Consider the following 24,662-nt stretch of genomic DNA (forward strand, 5'->3'; position numbering starts at 1 on the left):
TTGTTTTAAGTGTATAACTGTATAATACATCATCTGTACGTTTCACTGTGTGCCCACCACCCGAAGTCAAATCTTCTTCCATCACCATGTATTTATCCCCTTTACCTTTTACTACCCCTCAACCTTTCCCTCTGGTAACCTCCATACTGTCAGTTGTTTGTCTTATTTATTCATTTGTTGCTTTCAGTTTTATATCCCACATGAGTAAAACGATATAGTTTTTGACTTTCTGACTTATTTCACTGAACGTGATATTGTCAAAATCCATCCACATTGTCGTCAATGGCAGTATTTCATCTTTCCTTATGGCTGTGTTGTGTTCCACTTGTATATATGTACCACATCCTCTTTATCCAATCGCCTTTCAAAGGGCACTTCGGTAGTTTTCATGTCTTGGTCACCGTTAATAATACTGCAACGAACATTGGGGTACAAATAAGCCTTTGCAAATTTCTCAGATACCCAGAAGAGAGGTTTGCTGGATCATATGGTAACTATTCTTAATTTCTGGAGGAAGCTCCACACTCTTTTCCATAGTTGGCTGTACCCGTTTACATTTTCACCTGCAGTAAATGAAAGGGCTCCTTTTTCTCCACAACCTCTCCAACACTTATTGTCTTGTTGATAACAGCTATTCTAACAAATGAGAGGTGGTATCTCCTTGTAGTTTTGATTTGCATTTCCCTAATAGTAAAGTTGAGCATCTTTTCATATATCTGTTGGCCATTTGTATGTCTTCTTGGGAGAAGTACCTGTTCAGGTCCTCTGTCCATATTCTAATTGGATTATTTTCTCTTTTTGGTATTGAGTTGTATGAATTCTTTATATTTTTGTATACCTTGTCAGAGCTGTTGTTTGCAAATATCTTCTATCATTCCATTGGCTGCCTTTTGGTTTTGTTGGTATTTTCTTTTGCAGAAGCTTTTTAGTTCGATACAAACCAATACATTTAATTCTGCTTTTATTTCCTTTGCCTTAGGGTCAAATTCAGAAAATCCTCCTTAAGACCAAGGACTATAAGTTTTGTACCTATGTTTTCTTCTATGTAATTTATTGTGTCAGGTCTTATATTTAGGTTTATTTATATACTTTGAGTTAATTCTTGTACATGGAGACAAATAGTAGTCTAGTTAAATTTCATCTTATTTTTGAGTGTATTAAAACTAACACCCCAAAATAAGTTGAGGAAATTTATAAATATCTCCCCAATAATAAGGAACTTACTTTCTAGTCAAACTTTTCAGTAAATTATTCCTAAAATGAGATGGAAGGCTCAGTATTAATTAAAAGGCTTCAGAAAAGCTTCAGTAATATCATGGCAAGGCAATATGTATTTCTAATGGTCAGTCAACACACAATCTTTGCCTCTACAAGCATAATGTAACCACCTTATAAATCAATTTCTCCATAACAAAGTGAGCATGGTAGGTTAGAGAATCTCTAATCTCTGCCAGTTTTAAGCAGATCCATTCTCTTCCCACATCTTACATGGCCTCCTGGAAGCACAGACTTCAGTGATTACTCCTTTCTTCATCAGTCTCCTCTCTTCTGGACACCACACTCTTATATCACTAGCTGCTCCTTCTCAGTCTCTTTGGGTGGTCCCTCTTCCTCTACCTGACCAGAACATCAAGTGTCCCAGAGCTTGATCCTCTGCCCTCTTATCTATAGTCTCTGCTATCTGCTCTATACTCTCTCCATGTGATCACCTTTAAACACCACATATACTCAGGTGACACTCAAAATTCCTACCTCCACCTCTCCCATGTCCTTACTGAGCTTCAGACATGTATGCTCAACTTCCAACTCAACTATCACAGGAACCTCTAAAAAAGCATCTCAAACTTCACATGGCCAAAATAGGACTCTTTAGTCCACTTGTTCTCCTCACTCTTCCCCCAGCTCAGGAAATGACACCACCATCTGTTATAATTACTGAAGCCAAAATTAAGATACCATCTTTGACTCTCCTTTCCCTCATTTACCACCTCTAACCCATCAAAAAATCCAGTCAGCTTTGTTTCTCCAGTATGTATTCCAAACACATTATCTTCTCTCCTAATCCAATCTAGCCACTCCAATCTGAGCCACCATCGCCCACATAATTACTACGATGATCTATTAACCTACTTCTCTACTGCTATTCTTTCCCTCACTCCTCCACAATTTCTCCCTCACACCTAAAGGGGGCGGGGGGGGGGGGGGGATCTGTGAATACCAAGGATAAGGAATGCCTGCTTCGTTCCCTGGTCCATAAACAATGTCTGTAGCATAGCAGGCACTCAATGTGCACTGAGTGAAAGAACGAATGGTCATCTCCCCTACCTTTTCATGGGTAGCTTCCCCTCATGGGGAACAGAATCTAAACTGCATACAATGCCTTCCATCACCAGGCCTCCCGCACCTCACAGCCCACTCACTCTGCTCCAGACTCTCTGGTTTTGATATTCCTCAAACTCCCCAAATTCACTCCCATCATGGAACCACAAGTACGGAACGCTCCTCTCCATCAGGCCTGGCTCCTTCTCATCCTTCAGGTCTCAATACAGTGTTACCTCCTCAGTGAGGCCTTCCCTGACCAGCCTACCCAAAGCACTTTCTCTACCCACCCCTGCCATCTCACCCTGTTCCCTTTCCCTTTTCTTTGTAGACTTAATTCTAACAGAATTGTCTTATTGTTATAGTTTACTTACAGAATGTATATCTCCACTACAATGTAAGCCCCCTTAGGGACCTGGGACCTTATGGTGGTTCTTCATGATGTATCCTTAAGAGTCCAGCACAATGCCTACCGCTCACAAACATTTACTACATGCTCATGGCCAAGCACTATGCTAAGTAACAACAATGGAGTTTTTTAATCATAGAAAAATAGAAACTAGAAATAAAATATTAGTATAAAGAGCAATTTCATGCTTTTTATGTTAATAAATCCTTTTCTTAAAACGAATAGCCTTATACAATAAATTCCACTTTTTAGAATATAATTCTGCCCATGTAAAATATGAATATCCTCAGAGTAGTCAAAATAATTAGTATCTCACTGTAGCTTTAGGAATTGCCTAGACAACCACATTCTCTATTTTTCAATGTACAATTTGAGGGAACTAATTAAACTATCACTCAATAAAACACTACCAAGGAGCCTCTATTATCACATCTTCATCTTTTTCTCAGAGTACACATACAACATATTTCATCGAGTCAGAAGAATCACGACTCTGTAAAGCCTTTCTGTTCTCAACATTCAGAAATATTCCCGGTGTAACAGAAGACGTCAACTCACCATTTATTGCCTGGCCTCAAAGTAACTCCATGCAAGCCAAGAAGTGTCAGAGCTTCAACTACTAATCAAGTTCATTTCACAAAGTCATCACTACAGTTGAGATGAACCCCTCACCCCCCACTGCCTAATATAAAAGAACATGTCCAACTGCGTTTAGGCAAAAGAGTTACGTTTCATTGTTACCATAGTACTTATAGGTCCATCTAACTCAGAACCACAGCAGAAACCTTCAGTATTTGCTGCGATCATACTAATGACTACCACGCTCATTATGACATCACCAAACACCTATGGCAATGCGTCAGCGAGGAAGAGGTAGATTTAAAAGCTGGAGGCACTGAACAAGTGACACTTGTTCAGATCATGTGTTTCCATAATAATGTAAGCTCCCTTAGGGACCTGGGACCTTATGGTGGTTCTTCAATGATGTATCCTTAGAGTCCAGCACAATGCTTACCGCTCACAAACATTTCCTACGTGCTCATGGCCAAGCACTATGCTAAGTAACAACAATGGAGTTCTTTATTTAGTTTTAAAAAGCTGGCATATCCTGCCTCCACATGAATATATTAATATTTTTAGAGTATGACTTATAAAAAAGAACAAATTCAATATAATTAAGTTTAAGTACTCAAAATAGCTCTATATCATACTAGATTTTTAACACTTAAGGAAATACATCCATCCTTCATCCAACTTTGGCATTGACATTTTGAATAGGTTGTTCTTGGAAAATCAACCAAATGCATAAAGACAAACCACGTGTTCTACTTTAAATTAGCTCTTTTTAAAACCACACTTGTCAAGCCAATAGCAAAAAGGGGGAAGGTGTTTCATTGTACAGAAATATAGAAAATGTTTAGCTTAATTTATAACAGTTACTCTATAAAGCTGGAATATTGTTGGTAAAGCCAAAACAAAGTTAAATCCTAAAGCAAAGGTCAAAAGTTCAGTATTTTCCAAACCACACATTATTTCTATTTGTTTTTACTGCCATTGCTTTGAAAAGGAAGTTTCCTCCAGTTTTTTAGAACACTGGTTCTATAATGCCTTTAGGTTCCCCTTTAGTTACATATTTGTATAAACAAACTAGTTTTAGAAGTGACCCACATATTGAGATAAATTTATTTAAATAGCATTAATTATTTATCTAAGCCTTCACAATGGCACTCAGGACCAAATGATTGCTGATACATTGAATCAGAAGACTGGTTCTCTTTGTTTTCAGAAAAACTCTGAAATCACTCAAGTTAGTCAAAAGATGTACTGGAGAATATTTCAAAAACTATGAATTTTCTTCTAATTCTCAGAAACAGAAAAAAATCCCTACATGAAACAATTAAGAGGTCATTATCTTGACCTTAACCATCTGCTCATTTGCTAAGGAAACCACACAGTTTTTCATCTAACATATGGCTTTTTTAAACTAAATAAAAAATAATTTTAATATTTGTTTGCTTGAGAACAAAATAAAGTATAAACACTCATCAATATTACTATATATAATCAATTATTAGCATACAGCTGAAAAAGTTTTTATTGGAAAGGCAAGTCCTTACCAACAATACCAAAGCTGAGATAAAATATATGCTTTGTAAAGCAATACTGTCCAAATTCCTTAAACTTGGGTAGATTTATAAGGTATCTTCTTCTATATATATTCTTTACAAAGGTTTAGAGACTGCAGTATAATCTGCAGTATAATCTCAAAGCTTCAGTCACTTAACTTCTAAGCACTAAGATAATTTTCTATCATAGATAATAACAACGGAAACATTGATACAATGCTTGGATGACATTACACCATTAAACATGTTATTATTAGAAATAAACTTGAAGAGGTTAAGTCACAAAAACATTGCAGATGGCTTTTCACATGTACTAATAATTGAAAGACTCCCTCCAGCCCATTAGGGATAAAGAAATGTCTTCTCACTTAAGTTACTTTGATTTCAGGATTGTAAATATCCGGTAAGCTTCAGAAACTTCTCAACAGCTATTTCCTCTATAATGTATACAAATATGATACATTTTAAAGAAAATTATTCCCTATTTATATTTTTTACTATTATTTCTAAAAGTGTTGCATGATGAAATTTAAGAAGAAATTTCACATCTAACCCTGGGTTATAAAATTTATGTATATTTAGGTATAATACATAGTATGTTGACTAGAGTTAACAATACTGTATAGTATGATGGAAATTTGCTAAGAGGATGGCTCTGAAGTGTCCTCAGCATACACCAAAATACAAAACAAAGCAAAGCAAAACACTGCGGTGATGAATAGTTAACCAGTTAAGATTGTGGAAGTCATTTCACAGCGTACACATACGAAAACATCAGGTAGGACACCTTGAATACGTGCCCCACTTCCATCTGTCACAGAATTGCATTATTTGAAATTGTAATTAGCGATCTTCTGAGTTTGTATTCAATACTTTTTAAACAGCAGAAACTACCACCAGAAGAAGGAAAAAAAAAAAACCCACTTCCAAATACTGCTTCTGCTTTTTTGTTTTGCAAATAGCTCTGAAAAAGGTATACACAAAAATGTCAGTTACACAAGTTGAGGGCAAACATTTTACGGAACTAGGTTACTAAGTAGAACTCCCAGAACCACCTAACATAGTAGGTGGGAGATGTGTATATGAAGCTTCTTTCGGAATAAAGGGCCCACATAACTTTCAGCTTCTCCTAGGGGTTCAAGATGCAATCAAGATGAAAGGACTTGGAGGAACTGTCAACTTCAGACAACTTGTCCCAGACTATCCTAGCCTTCTTTTTTTTTTTTTATCCCAAATTGGGGTAAGATTTATCCTGATGTGGTGGCTCCTGCGCGACTGCTGGGCGAGGCTGGCGTGAAATGGCTCCCTTCGTGCACCCAAGCCTGCAAACCCCAAAACTGAAAGGGCGATGCAAAGGGACGGCAAACGATGGACGCCCTCGGTGCGCCAAGTCCGCCGGCTCCTGCAGAACGTGCGCGCGGCGAGGGATGCGGGGCGGCCCCGGGGCTCAGCGCGGGTCTGACCCCTCGGGGTGCCCTGCCGCGGGGGCGTCGCCCGCAGCCCCCTCTCGCCCCTAAACGCGCCCTAAGGCGGCGGCCGCGGCGTGGGCTTCGCGGACCCCGGCCCCGCGGGCGCGCCCCGAGCCGCCGCCGCCGCCGCCGCCGCGACCTTCCCGCGCGGGTCCCCGGGAGCCCCGTTATCCACGTCTGCACCCCACACCCCTCACCCCACGCCCCACACCCCACGAGGGAAGGGGCGGAGGACGGACAACAAAGCCCAGCCCGGGGGGGTCCCGGAGAGCTTCACGCCGGGGCCGCCGCCCGCCCGATGCCGGCCCGGGGTCGGGGTCCCGGGGGTGGGGGCCCCGGGCGGCGGGGAGGCGGCGGCGGCGGGAGGCCGGGCCTGGGCGCGGAGGGCGGCGGGTCCCAGAGCGCGGCGCTCGGCCGCGACCCTCCCACCCCCGCCGCCGCCGGGGCCGTCCCGTTACTCACCCGCCGGGAAGCTGCGGGCTCCGCCCGGGCTGTCGCGGCCGCCGGCCTCCGGGGCCAGGAAGCGCCCCCACATCGCGGGCGGGAGGGCCGGCGGGCTGGGGGCGCCGATTCCCCGCGTCCGCTCTCCCCGCCTGCGCCTCCCGCGCCTCCCGCGCCTCCCGCGGCGGAAACTTGCGCGGAGCCTGGGCCGCGGCGGCGGCGGGCAGATAACGGCTGCTCAGCGGCGAGCGGAGGGCGCCGGGGCCGGAGGAGCCGCGGCGGCGGCGGCGGCGGCGGGGGCCATGCCGAGCCGGCGGGGCTGGGGCCCGGGCCGGGGACGCGGCGGCTCCGCGGCGGCGGCGGCTCGGCGTCCGGCTGAGCCCACGCTCCGCGGCTCCACGCGAAGTTGCGGCGGCTGCTTCTCTCCGCCCCCTCCGCCCGCGGGGCCCGGCCGGAGCTGGCCGGGGGCGGGGCCTGGCCGGGGGCGGGGCCTGGCCGGGGGCGGGGCCTCGGCGCTTACATAAGGCGTGCGCGGCGCGGGGGGCGGGACTGAGGGCGGGTTGCAAGGGGTGTTCCCTGAGTCTGGGTGGAATAGGTCCGTTCAACCCGCTATCTGCATCCCTCCTTCCCCATCTCCATGCCCTGCGATAGAAGAAAAAGGCGATAACGGGGCCCGGGACCCCCTCTTCGGTAACCCCGAATCCCTGAGGCCCTGCAGGGCGCCTCTTGAAAGAGACCTGCAAGACCTGCATTCGCAACCCAACTGCTGAGATCAAGGCTAATCTAGAAGGGAAAGGGATTCCTAGGTTCATTAGGGGTTGAGATTGAAATCATCCTCCTTCATTACACAAACATCGTTTATAGATCACTGTGTGTCGGGGGGGGGGGGGGATGTCTCAACTATTATACATATTTCTTGGTTCTTCGGGAATGTAATAAATACTTGTTATTCCCAAACTCCACCAGCTGCCACTCAATCCTAAACAGTATTTTTTTAATCATTTATTTCCGTTTTCCACGTTTTTATCAATGTGAAGGGCATGTTACTACACACACACAAACACATACAAACACACACACACACACACCACAGACAATGTACATACGAAGTTGAGACTGTGTAAAATATTTCAATGCCCATTACAAGAATAAAGGCAAATAGTAAAAATAAGTTGCTATGTTGGCAGTTGGCACCAAAGAGAAATATTTTTTGTTTTCCTACTAATTAAGCTGGGAGTGATAGAGATCTAATGCAATGAAAGTAATTGAAATACTAAGTGAAAATATTATGTATATGAACTAGAGTGTAACCACCCATTTTTTAAAGCATGGATTCTGAGAATATACTGAGCTTATATTTCCCCCCACAATCATGATATACCCTGTATCCATGGTTCTCAAAATTATTAAAATTCATCAAAACACAAGATCCAGAGCTAGGGACTACCTAACCAGTACTAAACCAAATGTTGTAGACTGGCATGTTTTTTTTTTTCTTGAGATAGATTGTAAAGAATACAAGGAAAATCTCAAGCTAAAACATTTATTATTGAACTTCAGTATTTTGGTAATTGGTCTTATTAACAAAAATAATGCAAATAATGAGAATAGTGACTTGTAGGTGTGTGTACATGTATATAAATTTATTTGTTTATGTGAAAGTCAGATACCTAATGTTTTATGAGGCAACTTTTAAAAAATATAAAGTAGATCACAAAGGAAAATAGGTACTAAAAGCACTATATTTAATATAAAACCATATTAAACTCTTTAACTGTTACATTCAAAAGAGATTATTTTAAAATGAAAAATAACCACTCCACTCATAAATATTTAATTCTTTGGATATGAATCTCTGAACTGATTAAGTTGAACTTACATGTATTTTTCTTATATAAATTTGTCATGGTTAGCAAACAACAGCCAGAGAACTAAAGAGTGACATAACAATTGATTAAAGTAATATTTTAAAATTAGAAGAAAATCTTGTGCATAATATGGGGAAATCTCAAGAGAAGTCAATGTTTACAAAAATAAAAAAAAAAATACCAAAACAAAAAGAACATAGAAAAAAATCAAACAAACCAACAGTGGTTAAAATAGTTCCAAAGAACAATTAATATTTGGTAAAAACATTATGGAATTGGATTTAGATGTACTCAGTAGAAAGGATTTTGTGGTTGTTGTTTTATTGTTGTTAATCCTCTCCCGAGGATATTTCTTCCATTGATTTTTTTAGAGAGAATGGATAGGATGGGGAGAGACAGAGAGAGAGAAACATGCACCCCAACTGGGACCAGGGATCTAGCCTGCAACCAAGGTCAGATTCAAACCTGAGACCTTTCATTCCGCAGGCTGATGCTCTAACCATTGAACAACCAGCTAGGGGGAGAGGGGTTTTTGTACAGTTGGTAGCCGTTACTGGGAAAAACCTTAGCGTACATATCAGTATGTTCGATGATTTAACACATCTCCCTAAACTATATTTTCTGTAATCCTCAAAACAATCTGTCATCGACAGTTAATATCAACTCCGTTCTAAAGACTTAGAAAGAAGACCCAGAGAAGTCAGGTGGGGTCTTCCAGGCAGGAAAGAGCTAGAATTCAAATCTAATCCATATGACCCCAAAGTCCATGCTCTTCCCATCAGGCTCTCGGACATGTTGCAAAACGAAAATTATAAGATGTTTCCTCAGACGCCATGTGAGAAGGAAGTGCCTAATTATAGGATTGCTGTACAATGTTTAGGGTTCAGCTAAGATTGAAAATCATGTGACATTAAGCTGCAGAGTTGTACGATTTTCTTTAGCTGCAGCCAGCAATTTGCATATAGGAAGAAAGAAGGCAGACAGATACACAGACTCTTGCATTGTGGGCACTTGGGACAGAGTGGTAAAGAATTTAAGGAAATTGGTTGTAGAACTGATGAAATGATAGAGAACTGAGGCTAGCCAATCTGGAGGAAACAGTGAGATCAAGAGAGAGTTGAAATGTTGAAAGAACGTTAAGGGAACAAGAGAGGAGGAGTTTCATATGAAATCAAAGAACAGATATGAGAGTGAAGGATGAACGATGAAGAGAGAGGGCTTTCGGGTGAGTGCTAGCATGTCGGAGTTTAAGACTTCAGCGGTGGCACGGTGGAGGAATGAATCTCTAAGGCAGCTGGAGTTGCCTCTCTCTGATCTCCCTTCCAGAAAGACCTTGATGTTCAGTCTCGAGGAGTGCAGTTGGCAGACAGCCTCCTGTGGGCTCTGCCTGGGCTTTTGGGTCAGGCGACTCTTTTCCAGGCTAGCCCCAGCCAATGATTAAGGATGGCAGAGACCTGCGGCCTGCCATTCTCTCCCATGCAGAACTTCCCAAGCATCAGGCTCTTCTCTAGCTCGCCACTGAGTTGGCTGAGACCTTTCTGATTCCTTGCCCTTTTTATGTTCCACAAGTGTTACCTCCAACAAACCTGCTCTCCTAACTCCATTTTAGCTTCTGCTTCCCAGAGAAGCCAACAGAAGCAATCTGTGAAAGATCTCAAGGAGTTGGGTTTTCCTCTATTTGTTTGTTGTAAATAGTGAAATGAAGGTTCCATAGAGCATGGTGAAAAGATTTCTGAGGACCTCAAACCAGAATGGGTTACCAGGAAGGCAGCACATAGCAACATGGACTGAAACGATGCAATTGTACAGATAAAGGACGCCTTACATTTTGAGCAGCAGAGGAAGGAAGGATTGAGAGGAGCTGCAGGTGCAAGTGGATGCAGAATACCACCTGGGTACACATGAAACTCCTAGGCCAGTGGTCGGCAAACTCATTAGTCAACAGGGCCACATATCATCAACAGTACAACGACTGAAATTTCTTTTGAGAGCCACATGTTTTTTAATTTAAACTTTTTCTAACGCCACTTCAAAATAGACTCACCCAGGCCGTGGTATTTTGTGGAAGAGCCACACTCAAGGGGCCAAAGAGCCTCATGTGGCTCGAGAGCCGCAGTTTGCTGACCACTGTCCTAGGAGAAAGTCCTCCATAGTCCGGACTGGGCTGGCCCTAGCAGCTGCTGCCCTCCTTAGAAAAGTTTGCCAGTTTCCAAATACTTACACCCTGTGAAATGTACTGGCTTCATTGAGGTCAGCAGGATTTTAATGAGGAGTTAAATAAATTGGTTACAACTTCACTACCCAAATAAATCTGAAAACATTAAGACAGTTTCACAGCGGCTTCCTTGCTTGTAGGTAGTTGAAGAGAATTCTTTTCAATAACCGTTCACTTTGGTAGGTTTTCATTCCAAAGACTTTTCCCCTTGTTGCTTTCGCAATGCAAGAACATGGGGATCTTTGGAACTACAGATAGAGTTACCAGCAATAAAACAAACCCTAACGTGATCTGGGCTAATTTAAGGATTGGATCTTTGTGCCAAAATTTCAATGGAGATCAGAAACTTTAACAAGTATTCAGAAAAACAGCTACAATTTTCAGGTGTTTGGGGGAATAAATTTCTTTTTGTGTCTTTTTTTTTTTTTCCTGCTTGTAAAAAATAACACCTATTTACAAACAGAAAGAAGACAGTATAAAAATATTCATTATTTAGTTAGTAAATATTTGTTGAGAACTTTAGTCTGGCTTACTTCACTAAAATGCTTTATAATTTTTTAAATTTTCTATTGTGTGAACATATATATATATTTCCTAGAGGCCCGATGCCCGAAATTCATGCCAGGGGCTCGGCCCTCACAGCCCTGGCTTCGTCCAGAAGATCCATCTGAAAGGTGGTTCGGCTGTCTGGTCTAATTAGCATATTATGCTTTAAATATTATAGATAAGGTGAAAGTTGTTTTAACTTTTTTTTTTTTTAACCCAAATTACCTCCCAGAAAAGATGAAGTCACTTTGTACTCATTTCTTATGGCCTCTCCTATTAAGGGGTCACTCTTTTAATTACTTTATTTTGAACAAAACATAGTCATGGGAGAAGTCACTTAGTCTAACATAAATTCAATTTGTAAAATCTGAGCTTTTAAAAGATAACTTTATGTAGTGCGATAATTATCATATTGCAGTGATTGTAAATATATATTAAATGTGACTGTGGAAATAAGCAACATTTACAAATATGAACCTAAATTTGTATATTTAATACACGCAAGTAAACTAATATTGTGTGGACATTTCACTATTTTACTTATACCTCAACATTTTAACATATTAAGAGGCCCCAAACATATTTTTAAATACACCTGAAAACAAATGGGATCATCTTATATTTGGACATACCTAGACTAAATTATTTAAAACTGTGTGTGTGTGTGTGTGTGTGTGTGTGTGTTTTCTCTACTTTGAGCCACAGAAAAGGCATTTTAAAAATATTTCTCATATTTTGTAATGTTATGTTAGGGGAGTCTATTTTTAACATGCCACCTAAAACTGAATTCAGAAAGAATAACATCTCATAAACTTTTCTTATAATCCCGGTAAGGCTTAAAAGTTTTTTAAAACCCAGTAGAATAAGTTTGATTATAGTAATTGAGGCCTTTTGCTTTTTAATGTTTTATGTACCCTGAATCACCAATTATTGAACTGCAAATGAAAGCACCGGAAAGCCACCTGAATAGCAGATGCATTCATCATCGTAAGTTCTCACAGAGAATATGAAATGAATTAACAATGAATAAAGCATCTACAATGAAATTTTTACTTTTCCCACATGGACTGTGAATGATGACAAGATAAATTACAAATATATATATATATATATATATATATATATATATATATATATATATGTGTGTGTGTGTGTGTGTGTATGTGTGTGTGTGTGTGTGTGTGTGTGTGTTATATATTTATGACATTTTCCTAATTGGGACATAATGCAAATATTTATATTAATTATTCTTGATACTAAATAATTTTGTTTTCCATTACAGATAATTTCCTGATGAAGTTATGGAGCAAACTTTAGCCCTAGGAAAACTGAGCAAGTTGCTTAAGCTGTCAAAGATTGCTGAACGGTAACTGTTTTTCAAAAGAGTTCCAAAGATAGAGATAACAGTTAGCATTTATCTACATAATCTTAAAAAGGTACGTGATATCCGCAGTAGGGGCCGATAGTGACACTAAGCAGGGAAAGAAGTTTGGGGCATTTGCCCGTGTTTGGAGGAGAAGAGAGAACATTCTCTAGAGAATTCTGCGCAGTAGATGCCTGAAGGCTGGTGCCTTCTTCGCTCGCCCTGGGACATCAATCTGGCTCTGGCCCAGGCTCAAAGGCTCAAGTTCAGATCATGGCAGGCTTAGGAGAACAGGGCAGACTGGAACACCTAATCCCACCCGGCTTGCCCTTGCATGGCCCCTGAACTCGTCCAACTCTTGGGCCCGCCCGCCGCCTAATCAAAGCACAGAAGAGCAATGCCATTTTTTGTTTTGTTTTGTTTTGTTTTTAATATTTTTTTGTTTGTTTTCTTACAGAGAGGAAGAGAGAGGGAAAGAGAGTTAGAAACATCGATGAGAGAGAATCATTGATCTTGCACACCTCTCACTGGGGATGTGCCCGCAACCAAGGTACATGCCCTTGACCGGAATCGAACCTGGGACCTTTCAGTCCACAGGCCGACGCTCTATCCACGGAGCCAAACCGGTTTCAGCTCGCCCCAGTTTTGAGTTTGGGTTTCACTATCTGATTTTTTCAAAGAATTTTCCTCTTCCCACATGCTATCTTCTGTAACAGATGGCTTAACATTTCTTAGAGGAGATGACTCAGAGTTAGCCGATGAGAGGGTGCCCATCTCTCAGGGCCAAGGGAGTTACCACACTCTAAATACCCACCTGCCACCCAGGAAGCGGGTCCCGGGCTCTGTCGTGTTTCCCTGGCCTTTTCCATCCAGGCGGTTAGATGACTGCCGGCCTCTGGAGAAGGTGCACGCTTAAGGAGCCCTCCAGTGAGAGCTGCATGCGGCTCAGATGCCTTGATCCCTTTCTGATGCTAGCCGAAGGCCAGACCAAGGGGCCCTGCTGCAGGGAGTAGCTGGGTGGGCAGGCTGTCATTTATAAAGTAACGGTTTTTATAGACTGGCAGTAACCAGACTGCCACTCACCAGAACTCTGCAGTTTCTGGAAGAAAAAAGGACCCGATTATTCTCCTATTGAAATAAAACCAAGACAAACACTGGATTTAGGCTAGCTGGATCCATCTTGGTCTTTTCTAAATACTTCAGCATTTATTTCACTAAAAGCAGCACTGTGTGTCCGCTAACTCACATCTCTCCTGAATCTGGAGACGCGCTCTCCAGTTGCTAAGGGTCCCTCCTTGCACCCGGCCCCAGGCTTTGCAATGTTGTCTGTAAAGGCCTCATTAACGCCAGCCCTCCTGGGCGCTCTGAGTCTGGTTTTCTTACGAATGATAAGGAGGATGCCACTTAACGGGAGAGATGTCACACTATGCAAAAAAAAACAGTGTGTGTTGATAAACTGAGAAAAATATGATTACCATAAAATTACAACTTTAAAACTTTCTTGTAGTTTGTGTAAACAAAACCGATATTTATAAATGCAGGAGTATACGGTAACCTATGTCCAGTATACTTTTTTCTTGTGCCTTGAAAAATATAAAAAATGGGGTAAGAGAAATATGGTTTAGAAATATACTTAATAAGGCTTATTATTTTCTTTTTTAAATTAATTTTCATAAATAATAAAAATTGTAATCCTATTCCAGCTAGCAATAAATAATCAGCATCATTATTGGGTTATTTAAATTGAAATGTTTATTACTAATACATTAATGGCCAGATGGTGTGGCTCAGCTGTTGAGCATCGACCCATAATCTAAATTGCTGGTTCGATTAAACACGATCATGTTTGATAAAGTATTTCTCAGTTTTAGGTCACCATATCTTTTTAAGAAGATGGGGGTAATAAAAGAGAGAATCTAGAGTAATAACAAAAGGTATTGAGTGTCAAGAATATTACTTTCACTGTCTCATTTAATCTTCATGACAACACAATAAAGAATAGTAGGAATGACTATTATGTCCATTTTATATATGAGGAGACTGAGGCACAGAAAGGTCTACAAGAAGAGAAGGTTAGCAAGTGGTAGAGCAGGAATTCAAAGCCAGTTTAACCTGCTCTAGAACCTGAGTACTTTAATATTAGCTATGCTATGGAGAAAGGCTTAACATCGTTAGTAATCAAAGATTTAACAATTAAATGATACGGAAATGGAAATGGAAAGGAATGATAAACATCTAGTTGTCTCAGGAGCGGGAGGGAAGAAGTGGAGTTGGGACAGAGCACACCAAGACTTCAACCATATATGTAATATTTTATTTATGTAAAACTAGTGAAATACGGAAATGTGTTAAGATTTGATAAGTCAGGGCCATGGGTTAATAGTCTCCTCTGAAAAAAAGGTAAAATATGAAATTGCATATCCACTAGAATTAAATCAGTGGAAAAACAAGCATAGAAAGAAGTTTAGAAGAAAAAAAAACAAAAAACCCTAAAATGATGCACACAGAATTAGTATTCATCTAATTTGTCGAGCCCGAAACCCAGATGAGATTTGAATATTTTTTTCTTCCCTCTCTCTTTCAAATTTTTCATAATATTGATTTCTGACTAAATGTTTTTGTAATGTAAAATTATTACATAGTACAAACCTCACTATAGAAATGATGAGAGAGCTGGTGTGGCTCAGTGGTTGAGTGTCAACCCATGAACCAAGAAATAATGAGATACATATGAAAACAAACTAGAATTCAAGGGAGGGGATGAAAAGTTCCAAGAAAGGTTGTAGTCAATGCACAATCACTGTACGAGTTCAGAGGAAGAGGAGACCCATCGGTCTGGGGTCTTTAGAAATACTGTCCGTGGGCCTCAATAATTGGTAGAGCAGGTAGGAGCTGAGGACTAAGAGAGGGCCTAAGGGAAGGGACATGCAAGCTGTAAAAGTAGAAAGATGTGAAGTGATTGCAGGAGGAAGTACCTCATGTCATGGAAACTGTTATTTTTGGGGTTTTATCTGCTGATATTTTTTTTTTCCAAAAAATGTGATGACTTTCAAGTTGTCACGGTTGAGTTAATTCCTCAAAACAACTGGTTGTCAAATCATAGCAACATAATTGTGAGCTGTGCTTCTGGCTCCAAATCTTGTATCTAAAAATAACCGCGATGACTACATCTTGTGAAAACAAAGCCATCACCTATTCTTGTGCCCCGGCTATCTTGGTAGTCTCTTCCTGGAAAATGGATCATGGGGAAAATAGCTGCATGTTTTTAGAATGCTGCTTGTCGTTCCTACCTTAACTGCGTTGATTAATGAAATCATTTGAAACTTTGGGGTCTACAGGCATTGAAGCATGAACATGGCTTAGGAACCATCTTGTATAATCACACAAGTGTGCTCCCCAAGAGCCACAGCCCTGGCACCCCCGAAAGCCGATGTTGTTCCCTCAGGAAGTGCATTTTCTTGTGCAGAAAGGAGACAGAGGCCAGAGGTGGAGCTGTGGGGAGGAGGGGGAAGGGTGGTAGGTAAGTGTCCCCCGCAGGGAGGAAGAATGAACATGTATGCTCCACTGCCCGCCGCATACACCCACCAGCTGCTCTTTGCCCAGCTTCCTTGGCTTAGATATATAGTCACTGAATAATATATGAATTAGCAGGATGAATGACGATAGTTATCATTTATAGGATGATTATCTTGTACTAGAAGTTTATATCCATTAACTGTAATTTTAAGAATCCTGCTGAGTGTATAACTCAAATGCCTAAAGGGTACTTAGGTTCTTCAACTGGCCCTAGTTTTGTTTTGTTTTTGTGTTTTGTTTGTTTGTTTGAAATATATTTTTATTTATTTCAGAGAGGAAGGGAAAGGGAGAGAGAGATAGAAACATCAACGATGAGAGAGAATCATCTATCGGTTGCCTCCTGCATGCTCTACACAGTGGATCGAGCCCGAAACCCAGGCTTGTGTCCTGACCAGGAATCAAACCATGATCTGGTTCATTGGTCAACACTCAACCACTGAGCTATGCTGACTAGTCTGTTTATTTGTGTGTTGTTTTTTTTTTATCCTTTAAGATCAGTGTAAAGTAACATGCCTGATTGCCATTCACACACTAGTGAGAAATCTGCTATTCCTCCTTACATCTTTGGGTTTCTCTTCCTCATTACACATTCTGTCCACCTTTCCTCTACACCTCCCAATGTTTGCTTTCTCTTCTGCTGTGTCATCTTCCAACACCATAAACAACCCCCGTCCCGCCCATTTCTTCACTCCCTAAAATATCACCTATGTATGACTGTTGGTGTAATAAACATCTATTTATGTTCTGGTCACAAAGAAAGGGATGGTCCATGCGGTGCCAATTAACAAACAAATGAACATTGTATATGTAGACTATTGCACCAAATAGAGGCCCAGGCTTCTGGCTATTTTGCCCAACATCTCTCCTTCCTGGGGTTGGTGCTTTCATGTCAAGCTTAGGGATGTACAAAATTCTCACTTTATCATGCAAGCAATTCCATTCTCTGCCTAGGTCTTCTTCCTTCTTAGTCAGAGCAGGCCCATCAAATTGTTTTTCTAAACTTACGAGTCTAGGAATCAGAGGTGTGTAGTCTGCTGTAGTGTTAAGTGGCATTCTCCCCAGACTGCTATGTTATTATCCACATTTTACACAAGACGAAACAAGTTTAGTGAAAGTCAATGATTACCCAAGAAAAAGGGACAGAGTGTGAATTTGTGAATTAAAAGCTTGGCTTGCCGAATTCGAAGCTTATGCTCCTTCCACTAAACCAGGGTGAATTCATGAGAGTTGATACTTATTGAATATTTACATCATGCCTGGGACTGGCCTAAGAGCTTTAGGGGCTTTAATTAATTAAATCCTCACATTAGCCAATATCCATTAGATAGATACAGAGTTAGGAAATGACTTACCCAAAGTCTCATAGCTCACAAAAGGAAAGATCAAGATGAGAGCCTGGGTCATCGGTCTATGGTTCCCATCATTAGCTGCCATGTTCTACCAGCCTCATGCTGCCAGTGACCAACAATGAAGGCAGGTACTGGCTGACAGCTCATTCTGCACTCTCAGAATGATCCGTGTGATTTGGAAACTCAAGTTTTCTGAAGCCATCAGAATGCAGGGGTGTTGTTGGGGACTGAAGGTCTCACCTAGATTTGCTCAGTGACAAACTAAATTATAAACTTAATAATTGCTTGTTTCAAAAATAATAATGTAATCCAGTCTTTTCTTGCCTAATGAGTTTTTACCAATTCAGTATAATCATTCCAGTGTCATCTGTAAGGCAGGGACCATCAGGCCCCTAGCAAACAGAGATGAATCCTTCAGTCCTGGAGTAGCTCAGATTCTTGGTGCAGTCTAGAGCAAGCTGTGATATGACGTATTCATCAGGCAGCTACACAGTTGACAATACTTGAAGTCATGGAGAATCATATCTTAGGTAAATGTATGAAGAAAATGTCTAAGAATTACTCTTTGGGGAAACAGAAATGGCTGTAGCACCAGTGGTAGCAAACCCTCCAGCATAGAAGATGGGCAAGCGGTGACCACATGGCCAGGATTCTATGAAGAGCATTTAAACATGATGACCTGAAAAATTCTCACCCTGGAGGTCACGATCCATATTCTAAACGTTAGGAAGAGAGTCATGTGGATAGGCATATGGAGATTTACATGGGGGCATAAAAAGACATAGGGTATGATTATGGTGAGTGTTTCTTTCGATCGATGCTGATCTATGGGGCATGGTGCTGAGAGTCTCAATTTCCCTGTCCAGTTCAATAGAGAAAAATGTTATTAGCATAATGAAGGGCATTAAATTGGCTCACATTGTTTGATGGAACTAGTTCTCAAGAATATACCCTGTTTCCCTGAAAATAAGACAGTGTCTTATATTAATTTTTTCTCCCAAAGTTGCGCTAGGTCTTATTTTTAGGGGATGTCTTATCTTTCCATGTGCTAGGTCTTATTTTCAGAGGATGTCTATTTTCGGGGAAACAGGTAGAACTTGTTTTGATTTATTTTATGCTCAAAGTTCTGATCTAAGGTTTTATTTCCTGAGTAGACATGGTCCCCAGGGCGAGATGTTCCATGAAGATGACCACTAGCAATACTTTGGGCAGAAACACCTCTTCCCTTAAATTAATAAATGGACATCTTCCTTCAGAACTGGATTTTAAATATGATCTAAAACAGTGGTTTTCATCCTGACAGGTTTGGCTCAGTGGATAGAGTGCCAGCCTGTGGACTGAAAGGTCCCAGGTTCGATTCCAGTCAAGGGCATTTACCTTGGTGTGGGCACATCCCCAGTAGGTGGTGTGCAGGAGGCAGCTGATCAATGTTTCTCTCTCATCGATATTTCTAACTCTCTATCCCTCTCCCTTCCTTTCTATAAAAAAATCAATAAAATTAACAATAAATAAATAAATAAATAAATAAATAAATAAATAAAACAGTGGTTTCCAAGCTGTATTTTTAGGGTCTCACCTGCAAACAATGCAAGTTTTAAACTGCATGTGAATATTGTTCATTGTTTTGTATCAGGAATTTCCTAATATTTTCTTTAGGATGAAAAAAAGAGCCTCGTTGCAAAAAGTGAACCCCTCTGAGATTTTGGTCCATTTCTCTATCAATGAAGAACTGAAACCAGAGAGGTTAAATGAGTCACTGAAATGGCAGAGGTAAATCTTAAAACTAGGCCCATCTACTGCAGATCTCCAATCCACATCCCCCAAGCCACTGAGCCTGGAGAGCATGACATTCACCCAGGCCAGTAGTACTATAACAGCAAATATTTGAGCTCTTAATGGGAACATTGTACTACAATACTGACTGGCCAGCTACCAATTATTGTTCCTATAATTAGGTGCTACATAATCTAATTTGATCCTCACAATAATCTGTAGAGTTGAACAGAGCAAGTATCTCTCCAGCCCTCATCCTTAATTTTGAAAAAGGTAAAACAGTCTCAAAAGATATTGATTTCCTAAGAGGAATGTACCAGTAATTTTTTTTTTAAAAGACCCCGAATTCCAGCCTTTGAACTTTTAAAAAGTTCATGATATTGTCCTGTTTGATCCAACTAGCAAGACTATGCAGTACATGTGTAGATGATAGACCAATGATATCGCTGAATTGGATGGCTCTCAAAATTGACAGGCATAAGAAATAAAGGACAAAAGTGTAGGTCTTTATACTGTTTTATTAATTGATTGATTGATTTTATTGATTTCAGAGATGTGAAATGAGAGGGAGAGAGAAATGCAGGAGGCATCTCATCAATGATGAGAGGGAATCATTGATGAGATGCCTCCTGCATGCTCCCTACTGGAGATGGAGCCAGTAACCCAGGCCAGGAATCAAACTCTGACATCCTGGTTCATAGGTCAACTCTCAACCACTGAGTCACACCAGTCAGGCAAAAGGTCAGATCTTTAGATCCCAACTTATGAACCATTCACATATACTGGCTTTAAAATTATTCTAAGAGGACTCCATAAAGTACACTTATCTGGATGATATGTACGCCTGTTCTCAAAGAAAGGTAAATGCTCTTTTGTTAATAAAGTACAACTTCCATTATAAGCATTACTAAATTTATAACAATGTTTTGTCCTATATTTTCTTAAATTCTAAAATATCACCATTACTATTATGTGAGGTTCTATGACGTTCTTTTGTTGTTGTTGTTGTTAAAAATGGGATCATTCTTAAAAATTTTGGCATCAGCCGAGACCGGTTTGGCTCAATGGATAGAGCGTGGGCTTGGGGACTGAAGGGACCCGGGTTCGATTCCGGTCAAGGGCATGTACCTTGGTTGCGGGCATATCCCCAGTAGGGGGTGCGCAAAAGGCAGCTGATCGATGACTCTCTCTCATCGATGTTTCTAGCTTTCTATCTCTCTTTTTCCTCTCTGTACAAAATCAATAAAAAATAAATAAAAATAAAAATAAGTAAAAATTAAAAAAAAAATTTGGGGATCAGCAGACACCGGTTTGGCTCAGTGGATAGAGCGTCGGCCTGCAGACTGAAGGGTCCCGGGTTCGATTCCAGTCAGGGGCATGTACCTTGGTTGCGGGCACATCCCCAGTGGGGGGTGTGCAAGAGGCAGCTGATCGATGATTCTCTCTCATCGATATTTCTAACTCTCTATCCCTCTTTCTTCCTCTCTGTAAAAACTCAATAAAAATATTTTTTTTAAAAAAACATTTTTGGGATCATCTGTTCCAGGCTAAAATAAAGGGAAGGGAACAGAGCAATATTAATATATAGGACATAATTATTTTAATACATATTTTATATCTTTTCCTGTGTTTCTATTTGAAAGTTGTATAGCTAAATTATTACTCTTGTTTTTCATGTTGAATGACTGCTTCTTGTCTGGCTTTATTATGTGTGGTCAGATCACTGATTCTCAGAAAAACTACCCTCTTGCCTAGCCCTACATTCCTCCAAGATAATATCATCGAAAGGGGTCAAGTTTCTTGCCAGGAGAGCTGATTCGTAGAAGTAAACTAACTGGATGTAAAACCATGAATTGTTAAAAGATACTATCACACGTGGGCAAGGACATTAATATCAAATACTATCTTAGCTATTAAGTGTCTCTAAAAAATAATAAATAATGATATTCGGTCAAACTGACCTCCAGAAGTGGAACAGTAAACAGAATCCAAAAAAGGCTGTAAGCAATGCCATCTAGGAACACCGAGGCAATGGAGAGGCTCTGTGTCTACTGGGGACTCCGAGCAGAACAGCTGTTCCTGTCTCTCAACGCAAACCCTGCTTCAGTGCATTGCTACTCGCATACCGGCTCAGATCTGCTTTTGAGGAGTAAGCCAAACACATAGCCACGAGTGATTTACCTTAGGGAGGACATCAGGGAAACTTAAAAAACAGAAGTCAACTTGGAAAGGCCTGTTTAATAACTTTCCTCCATCTCTGGCAAGCTTCCATCCTCCGTCCACCTACCCACCCGCCTTGCCCCTTCTTACATCTGATTCTTTGTCAGATGAAATAGGAAGACAATAGTAAGCAACTGGGCAACAAGCTAAACATTTCCTTCTGAAAACATTACCTATTTTTAAATAACAACTCAGGCTCTATTAATAGTTCCTTTAAAAAAAAAACAAAAAAAAAAAAACAACATCTCCAAGTCAGACGCTAGATTTTAAGGTCTCCCTTCAGTGTACTCCCCAAACTCTTTACATCCGCAGCCAATCGAGGCTTTTCCCTCTGGAGATTGAAGGTTAGAACATTCATCATGTATTTATCTCATGAACTAAACTCATAGGGTTCCATGTAGCCTTGGTTTCGCAGTACCTTCCACCCAAGTAGGCAGAGTCTATTCTCCCACCTACTGCATTCGGGGCTTGGGCATGTAAATTGCTTTGGTCAACTGCGGTTAGCAGCTATGATGCAAGAGGAGGCTTTAAACCTGTTTGTCTTTGGCTTCACTTCCTTTGCCTCTGTAATCTACTGACACACACTGATTCAAGAACAGAAAGATATGGAGCTGACCATAATCTTCAGCTAGAAAAGCAAGCATTTCTTGTTTTAGGTCTTTAAACGCTGTGGTTGGTTGTTCCGCAGCACTCTTGTAGCAGACTGACTGATACCATAGATCTCTTGCACTTTTAGTTTTTTGGCGAATTTTATCCAACAATATGTCCTCTGATGTGAAAATTTCTTTTTAAGTCTCCTGAGCTGCATTAGAGGTGTCGAGGCCTTTCCACTTGACCATGGACATGTTCATGAGGGCCACCAGCAGGATTGTCAGCTGAAAACACTGCCAAACATAAGATCAGTTTACTGAACTTTCCGTGTAAAGACCTGTGTGTCCTTAGCTTCTATTGGAAAACGACTTCTATAAAACTGTGGTGTTGGCTGTAGGATGGTGTCAGACTACTCTTAGCCTTTGGATAAATTTCTCTCTGGTTTCTCTAAGTTGGGAGAAATTGTGTTCCTCCCCAGCAATTTGAAAATTGGCTATATAACTGGTTGTGAGCCTTCTTGAAATTTCTTGGAAAAGTTGGAGATGCATTGGAAACAGACCTAAGATATCTAATATATATTTTAAAGAGGATAGCATAATTCATCAAACAAATAAATTTAAAAATTTTTCTGAGCAGAAGTTAATCATTTTAATACACATTTTGAGACTCAGGTGGAAGTTATTTTTTAAATTGTATTGCTATTATTGTTTATTTATTTTTCTACTCTCATTAGTCGGCTTGAATCTTCTTGCTTGGGAAATTGTGTAGTCGCTATCCCATGTTGTACTGCAGTAGAACATTAAGCCATCCATGATCCTGGAGGTCTGGGTCCCAGCTCTCAGTAACCAGGAACATGGATTTAAGAAAATTATTCACCCTCTTTGGGTCTTGGGTTATCAACTGATAAAAACAAAGAAAAGCTTGAACTACATTACTTTGAACACAGTTGACTTTAATATATGATATGCTCCAGGGAGTGGTAGGTGGTAAAGGAAGAAAGCTAGACAGGGGGAGATGTTGAAGTCCTGATCTAACAGAACTAAAAAAAATGGGGGAGGGGGAGGGGGGGAAAGAAGGCAAGCCATCCTGCCCCTGTCCATAGTGCTGAACAATCATTGTTTTGTCTGAATGCTATTGGAAGGAGTTAGGAATTGCTTTGTCAAGCAATATAGAGATCTGACCACTTTAGAAAAGAACAGTGATAGTCTGAGATCATTGACATCTGGTTTAAATTCCACATATATACTAATGGTACCCAAACCTCTATGTTTTAAGTCACATGGTCACCAAACAACACAGGTTTTGGGCTTGATGTGGTCTGCAAGATGCTGGTTTACCTCCTCTTCTATGTATTTAAAAATCAAGTATTTTCTTAACTATAATGAAACTGAGTGAGAAGAGATGTGGGCAACCTATTTACCATTTAAAAAAAAAAAGAGGATGTTTCTATTTCTAGTAAGAAATAAATACTTTCTAAAGTGGTTTCACAATCTCCTAGAATGTTAGATCAGACATTTCACTGGTGGAAAAAAAAAAAAAAAAAAGATAAGGGAGGGAGGGGGAGAGAAAGATTATTTTCCTTCTATACAAAATATCTTGATATCTACCCTTGGCACTGCATTTGTTTTTCTCTAAACAAACAAAAATAATGGTCTTCTGTTACAAAATTAACATAAGCTCTTTAGAAAATAAAGGGAAAAAATTAGAAAATAATTTCTCAAAATTTCGCTACCAGTGAGCAGCCTCTATTGGGCATTTTAGTTTATGCATGAGGTGCTTTGTAGAATTGTGGCATTGATATGCATACTCAAAGCTAGGTAGCTGGTAAGCAGGAAAAAAATTTGTTCTAAGCAGCTGGGTATCTATAAGCACTTATGATCCAAGTGAACTAGTAAAGACATCCTGAGGTGACTGTGAAGGGCCTGAAACCAGATGTCTGTGGGACAGGCCTGGAGAGGAGAAGTTTAGTATTGCTGAAATGGAACTTGGTTCTGAATCCACAACAGGACCATTGTGCGTATGACATTTGCCTTGAGAAGTGAATTCTGGATGGACAGTAAACAAGAGCTTTTGAGTCCAGTCCGTAAACAATCTTCACTTGGTTGCCAAGTTATTCAACATAGAAAACTTACCAGTAACTCAACATAAAAAAGTAGTTTTTTATCTTAAAGCCTTGAGTGCAGTGCTGAAAATTTTTAAATGAGAGAAGACAATTACAAAACACGAAACCACTTTTTTTTTTTTTTACAAGAAATTGCTGTTTTTGTTTAGAATGTATTATGTTCAGGTTTTCTTGGATTCATCTATAGACTCATAAGAGGGAGAATGGTTGGGAGGAAAGAATTGGACTAGTCTGAATACTCATTATCAAGGATTTGGAGTGGAGAAAAAAATAAT

At 40.5% G+C, this 24,662-nt stretch overlaps 1 protein-coding gene across 4 annotated transcripts in view; it reads right to left on the minus strand.

The window, feature by feature from the left end:
- CEP85L (centrosomal protein 85 like) overlaps positions 1–7,199 on the minus strand; it is a 79,970-nt gene extending 72,771 nt beyond the window's left edge. For all 4 annotated transcript variants that reach the window (XM_045573351.1, XM_036413549.2, XM_036413550.2 and 1 more), the window contains exon 1: positions 6,786–7,199. In XM_045573351.1, the coding sequence (XP_045429307.1) occupies positions 6,786–6,858 (73 nt within the window). In that variant the 5' untranslated portion in view covers positions 6,859–7,199. The remainder of the gene's footprint in view (positions 1–6,785) is intronic.
- Positions 7,200–24,662: the final 17,463 nt, after the last annotated feature.

Source organism: Pipistrellus kuhlii, unplaced genomic scaffold, assembly GCF_014108245.1.
Source record: "Pipistrellus kuhlii isolate mPipKuh1 unplaced genomic scaffold, mPipKuh1.p scaffold_m20_p_5, whole genome shotgun sequence".
Lineage (NCBI taxonomy): Eukaryota > Metazoa > Chordata > Mammalia > Chiroptera > Vespertilionidae > Pipistrellus > Pipistrellus kuhlii.